General features: G+C 43.0%; 1 protein-coding gene across 2 annotated transcripts in view; it reads right to left on the bottom strand.

Annotated features, from left to right (window-relative positions):
• Positions 1 to 18,765, bottom strand: part of SMAP1 (small ArfGAP 1) — a 157,978-nt gene extending 139,213 nt beyond the window's left edge. For both annotated transcript variants that reach the window (XM_060115012.1, XM_060115013.1), the window contains exon 1: positions 18,441 to 18,765. In XM_060115012.1, the coding sequence (XP_059970995.1) occupies positions 18,441 to 18,558 (118 nt within the window). In that variant the 5' untranslated portion in view covers positions 18,559 to 18,765. The remainder of the gene's footprint in view (positions 1 to 18,440) is intronic.
• Positions 18,766 to 21,231: the final 2,466 nt, after the last annotated feature.

Below are 21,231 nucleotides of genomic sequence, written 5' to 3'. Positions count from 1 at the left end.
CATGCATACTTGAACGCAAAAGCGAGGCAGAGACTATCTTCCTGCCTTTGTGGCTGTTTTCTGCAAGAAAACCGGAAGGCAGAATGTCTAGTCTCCAGCTGGGTCTTGGGTGAGAAGCAGCGGCTCTGAGGGATGACGGGAACACCCCACATTCCAGTGCCGGCTTGCAGGGGTGCCAGGGCAGCTGCAGCTTTCTAGTCCCAGGGCCACAGCTAACTTGGGGCTCTCTCACACTGAGCAGTCCAGGGACAGCCTCTGGGCCGGCGGCCCCCTGGCAGGTCAGCCCTTCTGTGATCTGGGACTGGCCCCTCCACCCCTCCTAGGCCTTTCACAAGCACCTCATTTCCTGTAGTAAAGCATTTCCGCCAACACACCCGGAGTGTGCTGTTTTCAGAGCTGAAGCCCTACTAAAACAACCTCAACTTAAACATACGAAAAGAATGTATGATTCTAGTATTCAAAACCCGTGACTTCTATAAATCTGACTAAACAAAGTTTTACATAGCTAAAAAAGAAAAAGTTAGAAAAAGAGAAATATTGAGTGAGGTCTTATTTTCCAGAAACAGAATCACCAAAGTCATAGAGACCCTCATCAAACACTTAATATACTGCATGAAATACTTCCAAGAACCACTGAGATAAATCAGCTTTTCAGATACTGCTTCTATCGTGGTTATTCAGTTTTCATAAATAACGTCTTAAACTGGCAGCACACGTCGTTCTCGTGCCGAGCATGCTTCTCCCCCTCCTCGGACATTTATTCATTCAACAAATATTTACCAAGCATGACAAAAATCCCTGACTTCCTACACTCTAGAAAGGGAGACAAATGTTAAACAAAATTAAGTACACAATGAGTGAGGACCTAACCTAACCTAACCTAGGAGCGGAGGCCGGGCCATATGCACATCTGGAAGAACACTCCAGGGAGAGAGAACATCAAGTGTGAAGGCACGGCGACAGAAGCCTGGTTAGTAAGTATGTTCAGGGGCAGGGAGGGCGCTGTGGACTGCTCTAAGGGCTTTGGCTTTTTACTCTGACAGACAAAAATAATGGAGGGTTTCGGGTAGAGCAATGACATGATCTAACTACCTAACCTGACTTTTTAAAGATCATTCTGGCAGCTGGGTTAGAACCGGCCACAGAGGCAAGAATAAAGCTGGGAGACCAACTGGGAGACTACTGCAGTTCACATGGGGAAACTTCCGAAGTCTGGGGGCTGAGCAAAAGGGCACAGTAAGATGGGGAAGACTGTCCAAGGAGCAGGCCTGGAGGAGGACGATGAAGAATTAAGTTAAGCCATGTTAATTTCGAGCTGCTGGATGAACAAGGCACGCAGTTGGATATATGAGTATGGAGTTCTGGGATGAGATCAAGTCTTTAGTCTGAAGATATGTATCAGGAAGTCATCCACTCACAGTCGGTAATTAAAAGCAAGAGACTGTATGAGACTGGCAAGGGAGAGAATACAAACGGAAGCGAAGAGATTCAAGAACTGAGTCCTGTGAGGGGGCAAGCCTCCCTCTTCTTCTGATCAAACAACAACGCTCAATGCTGTTTTACTTAGGTTAACTCTAGGTCCTTTTCTATCCCCTACGATGGAAAGTCTTAAATACAGACAGCTCTGGGGTCAGGATTCATTAGCGCCTTATACAACGTCAATTTGTATGGCAATGAGCAGCCGTGCCTTATGCACAAGAGGTGCTCAGAAAATACATGTGAAATGAATACTTTTTTTTAATACATCTCTATTGGAGTATAATTGCGTCACAATACTGTGTTAGTTTCTGTTGTGCAACAGAGAGAACCAGCCATATGCATACATATGTCCCCATATCTCCTCCCTCTTGCATCTCCCTCCCACTCTCCCCATCCCACCCCTCTAGGTGGTCACAAAGCACCGAGCTGATCTCCCTGTGCTCTGCGGCTGCTTCCCACTACTTCTTTAAGTAACCCCTGGATAAAATATAAGTTAGGGATCAGCATCAGAGGGTTCTGGTGTATTTTCATGGTTTGCTGCCATTCTTTCCATTGTGTTCTTAAAAAACAGGATAAGGAAGAAGAGAAATTAGTACCACGCTCATCACTACATTTTCAAACACTTTATTAACAACAGCTAGTCAGTACGTAAACAGCTCCACGATAATCCTTTTTCTGATCCAGCATCCTGGAATGAGTAGGGTCTACCATCAAGAGCCAGCAGCTAATTTATTTACTCCTTCATCACTCTGTCTTTGTAATAACAGTTTATTTGAAGGGTTTTTTTTTAACTTCTTTTGTTCTCTTGGTATGTTTACACAGACTCCCAGCATGTTCAGAATGGTTGATAGGATGAGATTACATAAATGTCCAGATACACACTGTCAGTCAAGACTAGATGACTAATGTAGTCTTCTAACTGAAGAGAAAAAAAAATGCACACCAAGGTGAACTGAACATTTTTTAAGTCCAGAAGGGTCCTCCTTATTTGCTGATGGCTTGTTTGAGTTTATTCTTTAGGCACAAAAACTAGAATTTTTTTCCTAACTTTTATTATCAAAATTTTTCAAATACAGAAATACATAAAGAATAGTATAGTGAACACCCACATACCCACTGCCCATTGTTAATATTTTGCCATCTTCATCTTTGTGTGTGTTGAAGCTTCTTAAAGTAATTTCAGGCAAAAGACATCAGGCAAAAGACCCCTTAAATACTTCAGTATGAAGCTTTAAAAAATATGTTTTCTCCCCATAACCACAATCACCACACCTACCAAATTAACAGTAAGTTCTCAATGTCCTCTACTACTCAGTACATATTCTACTTCCCAAAACTGTGCCTCCAAAAAAATTTTTTTTGTAAAGGACTTTTTCAAAAAGTATAGTGCCTTTTAACTTAGAAGAGCCCCACTCCCAACTTTTTCCTTACCACTGACTTGGTAAAGAGATGTTAAACCCAGGTTTAACATAAATAATAATTACAACCTCCACTTTAAATATTTTCAGGGGTCACATACATATATGAAATGTCTCCTGATCAGTATAATGCTCCTTACTTTGTGTGAATTCTAAAAATAACTCGAACATAGATATTCAAGGTGCACCATAAAGATTAAAGCTCAGCTGGGTGGTACTGGTCTAAAGATCCGTTACTCAGCTGTGGCGCATCAGTAAGTATTGTTCGGGACTGATACTCTCTTAATGTAAAAACTTTTAGACTAAAAGAATTTAGTATAGACCTGATGTGAATAAATAAGCTTATTCAATCTGAACATATAGTAACTTTAGCCGTTACATACTAAGTAATATACACATATGTGTTTTATACATTCGTTTAAACATATGAAAATATTTTTCCAGGTTCTTCCAATTACATTTATATCTCACAAGGTGTGGGCTGCAGACTATCACCATACTTCGAGTAGCTGATAACACTTTCACTATGAAATTTAAAAACCTCAACGATTTTTTTGCCTTCTAGTATGCCTTGTATCTTTTACCTGACGGCCGGGACAGCATGTCCAGGTAGAAGAAACTGCTGTAAATAGGCCTCAGCAATGTGGTAGTGAGGGGCTGGCGAGCGGAGCGTGCTATAGCCCCTGTGACTAGGTTTCAGTTTGCCAGTGAGTCTCTGCCCCTGTACTGGGAACTTCACAAACCTTCTCCGTTTCTTCCCCCCCACCCGCCCCCTTCCTTCGGGTGGACAGGACGGCTAGATCAGGCAGGAGCTGGGATTTCCCTTCCATCACTCGAAAGGCTAGAGCTGCCTGGAGTTAGGTACTTCCGTCCCCCGGGGTCAGTTAAGCTCTATTTAGATAGTTTCTCCCGAGGGCCTACCTTGCTGAAAAGAACAGAATGCTCTGGTGCATTTCAGAATGGTTTCTTCTCCCCTCCTCCTGCCAGAAGCACTAGGAGCTTTTCTCCCGCATGCGCGGCGTTTAGCCCCTTGAGGTTGGGCTCGCAGACAGGTGTGGCCCTCCCGAGTCCCCCCAGAGGGAGCCTCCGGCAACCTATCTGTTGCAGTCTGCGTTTTCCCAGCTCGGTACTGGCTCCCAGAGTGGTGATGGACGTTGTGATTCTCTGCGCTCACCTGCCTCTGCAATCTGGAGGACAGCAGCTTGCCTTGCACCCTCATGTTTCGGGTGGACCGAAGAAGACCTGTTGATCTGTTCAGCCTGTTCAGCTCTTCCTTGTTAGGACGGAGACACCTGAACCTCCTTCCAGTCTCGAAGCCACACCCGAATCCGGAAGTCCCCTCCACTATGTTTTGAAAACTAGAAAAACATTTATTTTAGGTAGAAACCACTCACTGTTTCCTGTTGTTTACAGGCATACTTTAACAAATAAGTTAAAAACAATCAGAAGTGTAACTGCCTAAATGTGGGACAAGAGATAAAAGCCCAATAAAGAAGGCCACCACCTGACAGCCTTGTCTTATCTACGGAAGTGAAACCGCTGTCTCCACTAAAAAATTCCAAATAACTAATTTTCAGTCAATAATGAGAGGAAAAACTGCTTCTGTACAATAGTTGAGCACAATTTCCACAGGGAAAATATATTTATTTGAATGTGACAATAAGGGGGAAGTAATAGCAGCAACAGACTAGTGACCTTTACATATAAAAATAATTTAATGAAAACAGAAGAGGAAACCATGTTACAAAGAAAAGAAAGTATCTGTATCAAATATTTCAATAGAATTTATCTTTTTTTACTTCTTATAATAACCACATCAAAAACTTAACCCTTCTGAAGTAATCAATTACATCTATAAACATGTTCAATACAATTGAGAAAATTTTCACAACAATAAAACTTAGCTAAAATCAGGAGGAAGAAGCAGTTTTCTTACATCTGAAACCTTGGACAATTCTCTTAAAAAGTAATTGGGAGGAAAAAGAAAGCACAAAGTATTTTTTGCTTTATTTTTAAAATTCAGCTATAAAGGGCACTTTAAAACTGTGCATCTATGACAACCTCCTCAGCATTTATATCAATATGTTAACAAGACTGCCATGTCTTTTTAAATGTGTGTTGTAAAATGTCCCCCTCTGGCACCCAAGCTTTCATTCCCACATCTGAATTACTCTGAAATCCTTCCAGGTGGGAACAGAGAGCATCAGTACAGTTTTCTCACTGAATTATGAAATAAAATACGATGAAATGAGATACAATAAAAGAAAATATGAAATGAAACAAATACAGATTGTCAACCTTCCTACCATTAGATTACCATCCCCCCCCACCCCCACTCCTTCCCCTGGAAACCAGGAGCCCTTTAAGCCTCGCCTCAGGGGGCTCCGAGGAGGCTTAGCCCACCTTCCTTCCTCCTGCAGGTCCCAGGAAGGATCCAGCAGGTGGGCACAAGAAGTCCGCAGGAAGCAGACGTGGAAAGGGCTCCAGCAGGGCATCTGAAGTGGTTAAAGCAGTTTCTTAAAACCCCTCATGGTCTACGCCAGCACACCAAGACAAACATCCCACATGAGAAGCAGCACGACGGCCTGGAGGCTCTCGTCCGCGTTCAGTCAGGATCCTGGCATCAAAGCAACTCTGACCAAGTTAAAGTCTCAGGGTTCCCATCTCTAATGTGGGAATTATTATGCCCTTGGGGTTGCTGTGGAATCGCACAAAGTACTTTTATGAAAGCAGGAAAAGACTCTCAGTTCATGGGAGAGAGAACTGACATGGCTAAGTGCTCTGGTCAAGCACAGTAACAGCACAATTTTGCACCTCTAGAGAAGGTACTGGGTTTGATTCCTCTTTAAATACCTAGTAAAATGGATGTGGTTGAAATGTTCAGTGAAGTTGTACACAGGACTGCACCTGCTTTATCTTCAAAACTCACTCTGGCAGACAACAGATCTCTTAGTCTCTTAAGAATTAAGAGATTTCAGGAACCTGACTTTAATTACACACATTTCAGTTTATCTCCAATCACACTCCTTTCTACTGCTGTTCAAAACGCAAGGTTGTTTGTGGATTCACATCCAACATTTACTGACTGCTTATATATATCAGACTCTGTATAAATGCTTCATATGCATTATGTCACGCAAAAACCATCATGGATAATCCTATCAACTTATCAACATGTTTACTAAGATTATACAAGTTTAATAGGAAAATGGTATACAGGAAACAGTACCATCAAGGAGAAACAATTGAGGAATATCCACCTATGCCCCACCCACCATTAGGAACGTGATATTTAAGTAGAACAGTTTAAAATGCAGAAATTTTCCTTCTTCTTTCCTTTAATGAAAGTCTAACTCTTCTAACATACTGAGATTTTAGTCTTCATAAGAATAACTATCAGGGTTACAGACATAAAATCACACACACACTTCTTTGAGGGGGTGTGAAGCACAGTTAGAGCTGATTTTGGAATCTAACCACCTATGTGAGGTGTGACTTCTGCACTTCACATTCTTAAGACTGGCAGGTGCAGCTCCCTATTATCAAGTTCATGCCCCACGGTCTGCCATCAAACGTAATGCACAATTCTGTTCGGAGATATCTGTTCAAATTTATGTCTTCCTATCATGAGCCCCTATACTGGAGGGGAGTAAGCTATCTCCATTGAGACAAAAATAGAATTTTACTCAACAGCAGCAAAGAATTATTAAGAAAAGCCATAAACTTAAGGAAAACCCCTCTTTGATTACAAACTCTAGATGCTGAAAGGGCATATAGAGCAATAACTTATCTTTGCAGAGTAAAACAGAAAGCCATTAAAATCAGGGAATCTATGATAGGGGAATTCCTTATATGTACAACCACATAACAAGTAAAATTTAATTTTTTCAACAAATTTCAAGAAACTGCAGCAGACACACAACTAATAAAGACACAATCCGACTCAACTACCTCTGGAGCAGGAAAAGAAACGTAGGCATAGACCTGCCTTCAAGTGGTTTACTAAGCTGGGAGGGAACCTCAGCAACTGAAGACTCCAAGGGTCCCAGGCTGCTTATTAGGATTTGAATGTCCTTCAAATAATGATTTCCAAGTCTTAGGAAGCAGGCCACTGGTCTCACGACAGATAAATTCCAACATCACAGAATGAGAACACCGTAGAGCCCCTCAGAGTTCGCAGTGCTAAGCGGCATTCTTTTGGTGAATATTATGGTGATCTTATCTACACACTGTATTTGCATTACATCCCTACAGATTATCACAGTGCCCAATAGAAAATCCTGCACCCTAGGGGCACCAAAAAACTGACGTTCTAAAGGCGCCATAAGGAACTTCAGAGCTGTGTATGAATAACATGACTTCCCAAGAAAAAACAAAAGGTTAAACCAATAATTTCCAAACTATTTTTAAATACTCATTAGTATTCTGATAGACTTGAAAATGGGGGTGGGGGGAGGAGGGAGGGGCACCAATCAAGGATCCTTTACCCTTTAAGCCGGGATCAAGAAGAGTACTACTTTTGCAAAATCTTTACTCAGACCATGGAAGAGGAAAATTACTTCAAGAGTGTATATGTTGTACAGACTTAAAGTAATTTAGAACCTGCTATATAATCTACAGCAATTGTTATATCGCCAAATGAATAAAACAATATACTGGTACAGCATTTTACTTTTGAAAAGTAAAATGAGCTACCCTCCCTCACCCCCAATCCCTGGCAACCCCTGATCTATCTACTATAAGTTTTACCTTTCTAGAAGTCCATATAACTGGAATCATATATCGTGGAGTCTTTTGTGTATGGATTCCTCACTAAGCATTAACGGTTTTAAGATCAATCCACATTACTGACTGTAACACTAGTTTGTTCCTTTATATTGCAAAGTATTATATCATTGTATGGATGTACCATAGTTGTTTATGCATTTATCAACTGATGGACATTTGGATTGTTTCCAGTGTTTGGCTATTATGAATTAAAGTTGCTATGAACATTCTAGTACAAATTTTTTCTTATTCTAAATAAGAGTCCTTATCAGATATAATATTTTCTGCAGTTTATGATTTTCTCTTTCATTTTAACAATGTCTTTTTTTTAAGGGAATTCCTTTATTTTTATTTTTTATTTATGTATTTATTTATTTTTGGCTGTGTTGGGTCTTCGTTTCTGTGCGAGGGCTTTCTCTAGTTGCGGCAAGCGGGGGCCACTCTTCATCATGGTACGCGGGCCCCTCACTATCGCGGCTTCTCGTTGCGGAGCACAAGCTCCAGACGCGCAGGCTCAGTAGCTGTGGCTCATGGGCCTAGTTGCTCCACGGCATGTGGGATCTTCCCAGACCAGGGCTCGAACCGGTGTCCCCTGCACTGGCAGGCAGATTTTCAACCACTGCGCCACCAGGGAAGGCCCTAACAGTGTCTTTTGAAGAGCAGAAGTTTTTAGTTTTTACGAAGTTCATTTTCTCAATTCTATCTTTATGGATTGTGCTTTTGTATCCTATCCAAGAGATCTTTGCCTAACCCAAGATCTCAGCAACTTTTATTACTCCTTTCAAGTTAATTTTCAAGCACAGGATGAGTTAAAGGTCAAGGAATATTCTGTTGTTGTATAAAAGATTATCCTTTCCCTACTGAATTTACCTTGGCAATTCTGTTAAAAATCAGCTGACCTTATATGTGACTCTATTTCTTGACTATTGTGTTCTATTGATCTATGTCTCTCCTTAGACCAATACCACTGTCTTGATTACAGTAGCTTTATATATATATTTTTTTTTAATTAATTTATTTATTTTTGGCTGTATTGGGTCTTCGTTGATGCGTGCAGGCTTTCTCTAGTTGCAGCGAGCGGGGGCAACTCTTCGTTGAGGTGTGCGGGCTTCTCACTGCAGTGGCTTCTCTTCTTGCAGAGCACGGGTTCTAGGCATGCGGGCTTCAGTAGTTGTGGCATGTGAGTTCAGTAGTTGTGGCGCACGGGCTTAGTTGCTCCACGGCATGTGGGATCGTCCCGGACCAGGGCTCAAACCCGTGTCCCCTGCATTGGCAGGCGGATTCTTAACCACTGCGCCACCACGGAAGCCCAGTAGCTTTATATTAATTGTTGAAAACAGGTTGTGTAAGAAACCCAATGTTCTTTTGCTTTTTCAAAATTGTTCAGATACGGGGGTCTCCTTTGCATTTCATTATAAATTTTAGAATCAACTTGTCAATTTCTACCAAAAAAGCCTTCTGAGATTTTTACTGGGATCATACTGAATCTACAGATTAATGTGAAGAGAACTAAAATCTTTAAAAGATTGTGTCTTCTAATCCATAAACACGGTACATCTCTCCATTTCTTTAGGTATTCTTTAATTTCTCTCAGCAATCTGTGGTAGTTTTCAGCATACAAGTCTTGCATATATTTTGTTAAATTTATCACTAAGTTTTCATATTTTTTTACAATTGCAAATAATAAGTTTTATTTCAACTTATCAACTGTTTGTTGCTGGTATACAGAAATAGTTAATTTTTCTATAACCACCTCGATTCCTGCAACCTTGATAACTCAATTACTGGTTCTAATACCTTTTTTGTAAGTGTCTAAGGATTTTCTACATAAATGGTCATGTTGCAAAGAGTTTGTTAAATGACTCTTGTGTGCATATGAGATTTTAAGAATAATTTCTGTGAGAATGGCTAATTTAAACTGTCCTCACTTCACCACCCTATGCCCTCTTAAGTACATCCAGAGCAGTACCTATTATAAAAATCTAGGTTCAGTATACAACTTTATCACAAATTCACTTGTGGTAAGCAGAATAATGGCCCCAAAGATGTCCAATACCTGGATCTGTAAATATGTTACCTTCCACAGCAAAAGAAACTTTGCAGGATAATTAAGGACACTAGTGTTCTCCTGAATTATCTAGGTAAAGTCAACGTAATCACAGCAATGACGGAAGCAGAGAGGCAGAGAGAAAGGATCTGAAGATGACACCCTGAAGATGTAGGAAAGGCGTCAGGAGGCAAACATCTCAGGTGGCCTCTAGAAGCTGGAAAAGATAGGAAAACAGATTCTCCCCTACAGCCTCCAGAAGAAACACCTTTGGTTTTAGCTCAGTAAGACTCATTCTGGACTCTAACCTCCAGAACTATAAGATGATAAATTTGTGTTGCTTTAAGTCACTAAGTTTGTGATAATTTGTAATATCAGCAACAGGAAATTAATATACCAGGAATGATTTCACTTCAATAAACATATTTCTGCTAGTTTTTTGGCACCATCACCACCCTACACTAAAAGCAACTTTCAAGAGTAGAAATGCATGAACTAAAAAAAATCTAGACCATATTACTCAGCCAAAAAAAGAATGAAATATTGCCACTTGCAGCAACATGGATGGACCTAGAGACTACACTTAGTGAAGTGAGTCAGACAAGGACAAATATATAACATCACTTATATGGGGAATCTGAAAAATAACACAAATTGGAAATTTCCTGGTGGTCCAGTGGTTAGGACTCGCGCTTTCAGTGCCGAGGACACAGGTTCAATCCCTGGTTGGGGAACTAAGATCCAACAAGCCATGCGGTGCAGCCAAAAAATAAAATAATAACTAAAAAATAAAAAGTAGCACAAATGAATCTATATACAAAACAGAAACAGACTCACAAACACAGAAAACAAGCATATGGTCACCAAAGGGTGGGGAAGGGACAAGTTAGAATTATGGGATTAACAGATACAAACCACTTTACATAAAATGGATAAGCAACAAGGATTTACTGTATAGCACAAGAATTAAATTCAACACCTTGTAATAACCTATAATGGAAAATAATCTGAAAAAAATACATATGTATAACTGAATCACTCTGCTGTACACCTGAAACTAACACAATACTGTAAACCAACTATACTTCAATTTTTTAAGAAAAAGTCCAGACTAAACCATAATTTTTTATAGATTTTCTTATACTGGAAGATAAAGCTATCCTAAATACGATTTGCTACACAATTTTTAAAATTCCTTTCATTTTCTTTTTAAGTTTGAGTTCAAGATGATCATTGGCCCTTGAAATGCACTCTTTACAAAAGATCAAGGGCAGACATCTGAAGGTCTATCATCAATCACTCTTAGAAGCAATCACTTGGATCTCTTATAAAACGAAGACCAAAAGTTGTTGGGGAGAGGAGGATGTCGAAGAGAATAGAAGATTACTAGAAAGCTTATAATTCTCTCCCCTCTGGACCCTCAAAGTCCTCACGTTTACCACTCAAAATACATGTGAACAAGAAATTTGCATATACTTCCAACAGCACCTCATCTAAAGCTCTGTTTTCAGTAAAATGTTTTCAAAAAAATCATTTCTATATGATACTATAGCTAAATGCCATTCAGAGTTAAGAAAACTCCACCTAATACCTTAGGCAAAAAATACTGACATTGATAAATGCACACAAGTAATTGAAAATGTAATATACCTGTAGGTCTTTTCTTTAAAATGATGAAGGAAAGCATGTCTTGGCTTTAGTAACCGACTGGAAGAGGGGGTATTTCTTTGATTTTACTCTACCCCACGAAAGCATTAAAATGAAAACGTTTCACACAACAGGACCTCTCAACCAGTGAGGAATATTCCTGTTAGTTACATGATATGCCTTGAGATAATCAAAACTAATACCAAGTAAATTTGCTCAGCAAGACCTAAGTCATCAGTGAAAAGCTTTTAAACAGTATAAAGGTTTGATCATGATCCAAAGTTCAATAAGACCCCAAACTATTTCATACCCTCAATAATAATTATACACCCTCAATAATAGAATTTTTAAAAATTAACAATAATAGTAAATACTGACATAGAAGTGACCACAGGTAGGGAATTCAGGAAATAACACAGACCACGAGGGAGATGAAATAAAGCTTTGCAGTAAGGCTCAACAAGGACAGGGTCACCAAGCAAGTTAGAGGCAAAGCTTGTTAAGACTCACACCTGGCTTTACTAAACACTGTCCACATTTGCATGCATTTGGCAATAATCTCTCTGAGAAATACCTTAAGTCAGCTTGAAGGTGGTAATCTCTTCCCCAAAATAACCTCTTCTATCAAGAATTTCAACTACAAAAGCATATGTTTTCTTTCAAGCAGGGAACATGCAGTAAACAACATACACTCTGGAGCTAGATCTCCTGGGTTCAAAATCTTGACTCTACAGTCCAGATTCCCACCTCTATCTCATCCCAGTAAAGTCGGAATTTCCCCTAACGCTCACACCTGCTCCTCTGGGCCGCACCCCCAGGCTGGGCTCTAGAGCAAACTGAGATAAGCTGAGATGCCAACAGGGCCTCTTAACATACTGGAGGCAAACACACACTATCAACTCTGTTGGGAGGTTCCCAAGACCACCCTCAGGTTTGGTAATTCACTAAGAGGACTCACAGGACTCTACGTACAGCTGTATTCATGGCTGTGATTTATTACAGCAGGAGGCCACCAAGCGTGTTGGCCAAAGGAAAAGGTACAAGGAGCAAAGTCGGGGAGAAATCGGGCACAGACGTGCAGGTGTCCCCTTCCAGTGGAGCTGCACTGGATATGTTTCTCAGCAATGAGTTCTCACAACAGGTGAGAAGTGTCACCAACCAGGGAAGCTCACTAGAGACTCCGTGCCTAGGGGTTTTGCCCAGGGGCTTGCCCACCACACATGCATTTCCAGACTCCCAGAAGGAAGGCAGGTGTTCAGCATAAACCACACTATCTGTATGAAGAGTTTAGACACAGTGACTGGCTTATCACTTAGGGCGGCGAGACCCTTCCCAAATCCAAACCCCCCCACCCCCAGCCTGATGCCAGCCAGGGGCCGGCCTTGCAATCAGTCCTCCTTCCAACAGACCAACAGATCCTTTAAAATGGACCTCATCTACCTGCTCCTTGATTCATTCCCAGCTCCTAGAAAAGTGCTTGAAATATATGGTAGCCACCAAAAAAATTTTAATGAAAAAATTCCTGGGACTTCCCTGGCAGTCCAATGCTTAGGACTCCGCGCTTCCACTGCAGGGGGCAAGGGTTCGATCCTTGGTCGGGGAACTAAGACCCCACAGGTCACACGGTGCAGCCAAAAAAAAAAAAAAAAACTTCCTGGCTCTACCATTTCCGAGCTGTATGACCTTGGGAAAGTTACTTAAGTTCTGTGTGCCTCAGTTTCCTCACTTGTAAGATAGAATAATATTACCTACCTCAAAAGATTGTTTTGAGGATTAATTATATATGTTAATTAATATGTGTAAAATATATGACCACACCAGTGCCTGGCAAGCAGGAAGCACTATATAATTTATTTGTATATATGTAATATTATTTGCTTTTTTTATTTGAACTTCCAACCTTACAGTTTTACCTTCTCCAAGTCACAGTGAGTTCTCCCCCTATTAAATTTTTAATGAACCTATAATCTACAAATAGATTAGTATTTAACTGATCATTGTTTTGTATCTATTGAGATCCCTAACTACTTTGTGTGCCACGTGCAAAACTTTTTAGCATGCTTGACAGTACCTGACACGATGCTTAATCTTTGCAGTGACCAGAAAATACTGACTTACCAACAAAATTTAAGTCTGTTAAATCAACTCTTTAAAGTGGTCAGAATGTAAGGCAGGCAACACTTTCGATAATAACTACAACTTAAACAAAATGGCCTCCAAGTTTCTTTGAGCTTTTTCTATTGAGAAATGGAGAGAAAAATGAGTTGATTCTATCCAGGGAAAACACTAGCAGTAGCAGCAGCAGCAGGAGGAAAAGGCTTGAGTTTATAATGTCGTCAATATATAATTACAATATCAAATATCTGACTTTGCCTTATAGAAAGCATGGGTTCAAGTCTGTACAGGTCAGTAAGGGCAATATACGTATCTTGTACAGCAAGAATTAAGGAGATGTAAATTTACTTAATGAATGAAATCAAGTAGTGAAAGAGTATTTTAATCTTGAAAGAAGAAAAAGACAAAGTAGTAGTATTGGGAGGAAAAAAGCAGGGGACCACATGCAGCCAAAGTTATAAACTGATGAATCAGAGAGACCGCGTGGTTTCCATCGCAGCTCCAACACCAGAACTCTTCACATAATCATCAGGGGAAACCTCGGGATCCACAGAATTATACGAACGGACCCGTAAGACTGAAGTTTAGCATTCTGGGGGAACTTTTAGATTGGCAGGTCTCTTTAGATGAATTATAATCACAGACTTCTGTTTACATGAATTTATCCTACAAGCATCAACATCATCATAAACCCCTCAAGGTAAACTTTACTTTTTAATAAGAATTACTTTAAAATAGGTTTATATAAGAACTCTTAAGTATCAGAAAAGTGTTCCCCGTCCTCTGCTACCCACAGTGGACTCTAGGACTGGGTCTCACAATCTCCATTTCACGTTTCTAATTTGTGAAGAGGCTAGAAAGCTAAAAGGCTCCCTTGAAGGCAAGGGACTGGACATCAGTGAGGCCGGCCAGTGGTCTGCACGTGGAAGGCACAAGCGCAGCAGAGGCCATCTTTCTACAGTCAGGGCAACGGACAAAAACGTCTAACAGACACCGGCCGCAGCAGGCTCAGTCCTGGTTCTCCGATCAGTTCGCGGGGGAGAAGCAGCCAGGGCAGTGGCAGGGGCAGCAGCGTGTGCCCTTGAAACCAGAAGTCCAGTAGTGGTTCCCTGACTTTTGTTCCTCCAGCCCTTTCAACGATGCTGTGAGCAGCCTATGCCTTAATAGAACTTATATGACAGCTACGGTGGCTCTGTTTCCTGCCCTGTGGTCTGCCTTACGGTACATTCACAGTAAGAGAGTTCAGGTCCTCTTACACTCTTGCCGGGACCACTGCTACAACCGGGTGACCTGCCAGCCAACTCTCACCACTCCAGCTCTTCCTCTGACCTGCCACCACCACATGTGAGCATGCTTAAAAACACTTTACCTAAAAAAGGGTCGTACACAAACCTCTCACGTTGTTTTATATACCTGACTGTGCCCTTTAATTCCTTCTCCACCTGGTAGATGAAGTCCCACCCACGTTCAGAGCCGGGCTCAAAGGAGACCGCTTCTGGGAGTCTTGCCCAAAAGGTCGCTCCTCATGCCCAAATGTGCACTCACGTCCGCACACCTGCTGCCTGCCCTCAGCACCGTGCTCATTCACATCCACTCTTTCAAAAGATATTTGCTGAGTCGCATGAACTACTATATGTCACCCATTGTGCCAAGGGCTGGGCCTACAAAGCAAAACAAGACAGACGAGGTCTCTTCTCTCTTAAGCTATAACCCAACCCCTGATTTCCCAATAACTATCCAAATAATGTTTAATTACAATTGTGGTAAGTGTAATAAAGGACTCAGGGTGCGTCTCACATGGATAAGCGGAAGCCTCGCCTAACCTGGGAAGATCAGGGAGAATCCTTTCCCTTGAAGAGACACTCAAGCAGAAACTGGAAGATAGGTAAGCTGACCAGGTAAAAACTTGTTAGAGAGCTTCCTAGGCGGAAGAAACATCATGTGCAAAGGCCCTGAGACAGCATTCTAGGAGCTGTGAAGACAACCAAGGCACAAAAGTCAGGGTGCGAGGAGAGAGCAACCCAAAGTGAGTGGCGAGGGCGGCACTCCTCACAACCACTAGTCGAACACTGAGCACACCGGTTTGGAATTATTCGTGCGCAAAAATGCAGCCCCCACTAAACAAGCTCCTTCAGGTCTTAGAAACATGTTCAGTCCTCTAATCCAATACAGCGCGCAGCAGTGTGTCCTCAGGTCAAGATGTCTGGAGTGAAGAAATGAGTGGGTGATCTGGGCCAAGAGCCTAACCTCTCCACACCAGGCAGTCTCTAGGGTTCAAACACCTTCTGCTTCTGACCCCCCAAAACTTAGACACATTTTCATGCCAACCCATACGCGCTCTGAATCACAGCTAGCATCAACCACAGACGAAACTTTAAACACTGAAAAGTAAACTTTTAAGTCGGCAAGGGGCTGGCTCCAAATCCTCACTGCTCCGTGAAGCGCCACCCACCGGCAAGCAACAGAACTGCTTTCAAACTCCCACGGAGCCCCACAGGAGGCCAGGGAGAGGAAGGGCGGTACCCTCTACCCGTCCTATTCTCCAGGCTCCCAACAGATTTGCTAAGAGTAGGACCAACAGCAGGAAACTGGCACCTATGCCATCCTCTTCGCCTTCCTTACCTCCCAAATACTATCAAGTGCGGAAGCACACACTGGTGACTAAGAAAATTTCACAACCCAAATGACAGACTTCTGCCGGTTAGTAAAAGGCAACAGAATAGGGCGATCTCTAGCCCTAAGCTTTAGCTCTGGTACAAAGAGCAGTGGAGGAAGCATTCTTTTTAAGAAACAAAATTGAATTAACTAGGAAGTAGCTTCAAAGTGTATGAAAAGCTTGATGTAGCTTTTCATCAAAAGCGAGGAAAACATCAATTCATATATACAATATGGAACCGCTTTATAATAACTGAGCTGTAAAATAAGACCTTTAGCATGTCTTTTAAACGTACATATAATCAAAATTCCACTACCTACATTTACTGTGTCACCTGGCATACATAATAATGGATCAAAATCATGTAACAAGCCAAGAATTCCACTAAGAGAGCTCCCTAATGGAGCTGGATCATACCAGAGACTCAAAAACTTTACAAAATATATTTACTCATAGCAACTGCCCAATCATGTCAATTTTTTTCAATTATGACAACTATGAAATCAAGTCTCATTCAACCAACAAGTGGTTTGAACTGTAATTTGTTTTCCCCTGAAGGATCAAGATAAAGCAGTGACATAAGTTAGATCATTTTAACACTATTCTAGATTTATCAGCAACAGGAAAAAGTGGTGACCTTTCTAAATCATGACTGTGGTGGTCGTGCCTTTCACAGCACATCCTTGAGCGCTTGGTACTACTCTCTTCTCTCCCACCTTCTCCACTTCTCAAACACAAACAAACCCACAAACAGAAGACCAAACAAAACCAAAATAAAAAAGACATCTATTCAATACATATCTACTGAGCTCAGTGGCAATCCAACTAGTGAGCAAAACTAACGCTCCCTATGCCTCCGGCCAGAAGAAGTAACGTTTTGGTCCTAATTTGAGAAGTACCTGATTCTCCTTCTCCCACCCCAAAAAGAGTACATGGAAATGTCAACATGTGGTAAATAATGGCTTTTTTAAAACCTATAAATTATTTTAGGAAGCATTAGTGAAAATCTGATTTTACAAAATACCTTTTGGCGGAAAGAAACTCGAACAAAAATTATTTTTGAATGATTTCTATACATAAAGGAAGGTAACTGCTGAAACTTATTCAATTTTTAGTGAAGAGATGTAATGCTTACTAGCATCTCTATCTAACTATGCTACGTATTACTCAAAATGCATACTATAAAACCTCAGCTCCTTCCTTTTTTGGGCCTTTTAAAGGCCCATTTTCCAGGGTTTTACTAGTGCAGTGGTAAGTGAGCAACTGAGCTTCAGTACCGAACAGTATTCCCCGAAAACCACACACATAATCAATATCAGGTAAACAAATACTAGTGCAATAGTCAGGCGTTTCCAACTCATCACCTGAAAGGTAAATATAAGGGCCCAATCGACCTACTATGATATTGAAAAGTGCTCATCAAATGGTCCAGTTAGTCTGGCCACGGGACCTCCCAGTAGCCCAGGAGCTGTAGTAGAGGAACCTGCTGATGCTGTGTGGCTGTCTCATCAAACATTACCTGCCCACTGAGACGTAACTCATTTGTACACTATTGAGGAAGAACAGGAAAGCTTCAGGAAAGGTCTAGGTCAAACAGTGCAGAAATCTTAAATGACGTTTCCAAAGGCTGACTGCTGCTCTGGAGAACCCCCGATCTCTCACCAAACCAACCAAACCATCAAATAAGCAAGCTTTTACTGCCAAGCCGTAGGACAGGTTTGTTTTTTAAAAACTCTGAAACATTTTTCCCGTGAGATTACTTATAAGACATTAAATATACATCACATCTCCAAAGCCAAAACATACAGGCTAAAAATAGCGCCTCTATTTCAAAGGCTGAGGCAGAAGCCCTCCAAATGAACAAACTAAAATTAGGTTCTTCTCGTCTCTGGATCTTGAAACTGCACCTTCAACGTTTAAGGGGCACACAAACCACTGTCCACATATACACTCCCCCCAACTAAGTGGTCGGAGAGAATCGAATTTAAAGGCTTCAGGAACACAAGCCCAGCGTCCAAGAGCCTCACATAACGAAACTCCTCCTGGTTCCGGCTAAAAGCCAGACTAGAACACACTACGGATGAATGCCGACCCTCATCGCCCGCCCCGGCTGCCGTACTCGGTGCGCTCCGACCACCGCACCGTCAGCCCTGCCCCGGGCGCCCAGCGCCGCAGCCCGAGCGCAGGACGCGGGCCGCCCGGCGGCCCCACCCGCGGAGGCACCTGCCCGGCCGCCCGCTCCGGCCGTGCCCGGGACGCCGGGGTGTCGCTGAGGGGCCCCGACCCCGCCCCGAAGGTCACGCCGCGCTACCTTTAGCCTCGCAGTCGGCGCAGTACTTGTTGTCCTCCTCCCTCAGCAGCTTGGACAGGATGAGCTGGTGCTGCTCGTTCAGCTTCTGCGCCTTCTCCCGGCACGAGCGAGTCGCCATCGCGGCGGCGGGGCGGACGCGGGTGGGGGCCGCGCAGCTGAACACGCCGGTCGCCGCCGGGGCCGCGAGAACTCGGCCGTGAAGCGGCGGCGGCGGCGGCAGCTGGAACAGGAGGAGGGGCGGCGGCAGGGGCGAGAGCGCCGACGTTATCCCGCCTCCTCACCCGGCCGGCTCCGCACCCACCGCTGAGCCGGCGAGGGGGAGGAGTCGGGGCCGAGGTTTCCGGGCGGCGCCGCCGGAAGGAAGGAATGGCGCCGGCGCTCTGCGCATGCGCCGGGCCTCCCGGGACACCGGCCAGCCGGGTGCTTCCGCTGCGGGCCTGCGCCCACGTTGTTCCGAGAAGACGTGGCGCGCTGCCCGCGCTGGGCTTCCCCGCTTTGCAGATACGGTTATCGCTGGGGCCCTCCGGTCCAACCCGCTAAAGGAAGACCTTTCCATGTGCTTCCTTGCCTCTGCTCTTGCGGCACGATATTGGAAAGGCAGAAATAATAAGTGATCGGGTGGATTCTTTCATTCATTCAACGTTTCTTCACGGACACTTTGGAAACAGGCACCGGCCTAGAAGCTAGAGACCCGCATGGAATCAAATAGACAAAACCGCCTCTTACATTGTAGGGGATGTGACGTGTATTGAGGGCCAGCGTCCATTGATGATTACTCTGTGCCGCGAACTGTTAAGTCCTCTAATCCTTTTAACAGCCCTCTTGATAGTGTTTTCCTCGTGGTGCAGACGAGGACCATGAGGCCCGGAGGAGTGAGGGCACGTGGCCAGGTTACGAGCTGCTCCGTGCAGGAGCTGAGGTTCAGACCCAAAGCAGTAAGGCCTTCCTCCCACAAGGAGGGGAGGGAGCGTGGCCGTGGAACCACGGCCCTGGGCCGTGCCGCTTTAAGGAGAAGCTGGATCAACAGTGACCTTTAGTGCAAGAGGAAGAACACTAGGGAAAGAAGACATTCTTGATTGGAGTCCAGAGCTGCCCAGTTCAGGCCCATGGGATATGAACCCTGGGTGAGGGAGTTTGAATGTTTTGGTGTGTTGTGGCTTATTCGCAATTTCTAACATGGGGCTCATGGAATCAGAATAAACATGGGTCTTGCCTGTGGTGGGGCAGACGCTAAGAAAGGCCCTAGGCAGGAATCTGTGCATTATAGGGCCAGTTCCTAGCCCAGGCCCTGCAGAAAGGTGACACCGCCCCCCCACCTCCGCCCCAGTGCTCACCTAGCCCCATTTCTGGCACAGAAAAATGTTTGTGGAATTACATTGAATGGTGATGGCAGTGCAGATGCCGAGTAAATGAACAAATTACAGCTTAAACTGCATGGCTCTAACAAATAGTAAGTAGGAGGACATCAGGGTGAGTGCCAATAAACAGAAAAACACTCATGTGGGAGGTAGAAGTGAGGAGCCATGTCTTGAAGGCTGGCTTGATTTAGAAGGGGGCCAGGGAGGGAGATTCTGAGCAAGAGCAGCAGGCGCGGAAACACAAAGACTTCAAGTAGCTTGGAAAACAGATGCGAGGACAGGGTGCTACTTAGGATAAGGGAGAGAGGAGGCTGGCTAAGTCAGGTGCAGCAGGATTGAAGGAGGCTTAACCACACCAGACAAAGCAATCTGGCCTCGATGCAGTTCACAATAGAAAACCATTATAGATTCTTCAACTAGGAGAGTAGCGTGGAGAAAAAGGGGGGAGGGTGTTTTGGGAAAGTCAGTCCAGCAGTAACCAGTTAACAAACATTATTTTTTAGTGTCTTTTCCCCCAGAAAATTCCCCCACTGCAAGGATTCAGAAAAGAAGAAGAAAAAAAAAAAAAAAAAAAAAAGACAGGCTTACCACCAAGAAATGATCTACATGATGGATTGAAGGGGTACAGAAATGTCTAACAGAAATATAATGCATGCCACATACATACTTTCAAATATTCTAGTAGCCACTTTAAAAATAGAAAAAGGAACAGGTGACATTAATAGTACATTTTATTTATTTCAGTGTATCCAAAATACTATCATTTCAACATGTGAGTAATTTAAAAAATTATTAGATATTTTTACATTCTCTTTTTCATATTGTCTTCAAAATCCAATGTGTATTCTACACTTACAGCTACTTTCAACTTGGACTAGCTGTACTTCACGGGTTCAGTGGCCACATGTGGCTGGTGGCTATATGACTAAACAGCCCTGCTCTAGCTGGTGAGCCCAGAGGCATGAAAAATCTAACTTCAGGTTGATTGCCTTTTACAGATGTAGTAAGAAGAACAGAAAAGAAAAGAAGAGACTGGTACCAAAAACAACTTTGCGTTCACATATCAACATTTATTAAACAACTTTTATTCAGTTCTCTGACCATCAGATGCTTACAGTCTATCTAGGGTGAGAGGCAAACATGTGAATAGAAGAACAAAGAGCCACATTGTAGTCTGCAGCAAATCTAAAGTGCCCTGGGAGCCAAAGGAGCAGAACTGCAGTAGAGGAATTGGAAGAACTGGGGAAGGCTTCACCAAGTACGTGATGCTTAAACTTGGTTTTAACAGATGTAGGAGGTTTTCAAGTGAATAAGGGTAGAGAGGAGGAAAGGGGACAGTTCGAAACAAAATATATATGGAAAGTGCACCGTCTGTGCTGGAAGCAATGGGCCTGGGAGGGACAGGAACCTAGCATGTGAATGCACAAAACGAA

Source organism: Mesoplodon densirostris, chromosome 12 (genome assembly GCF_025265405.1).
Source record: "Mesoplodon densirostris isolate mMesDen1 chromosome 12, mMesDen1 primary haplotype, whole genome shotgun sequence".
Taxonomy (NCBI): Eukaryota; Metazoa; Chordata; class Mammalia; order Artiodactyla; family Ziphiidae; genus Mesoplodon; species Mesoplodon densirostris.
Note: the sequence above shows the minus strand (reverse complement) of the source record. Positions and strands in the feature narration are given on the sequence as shown.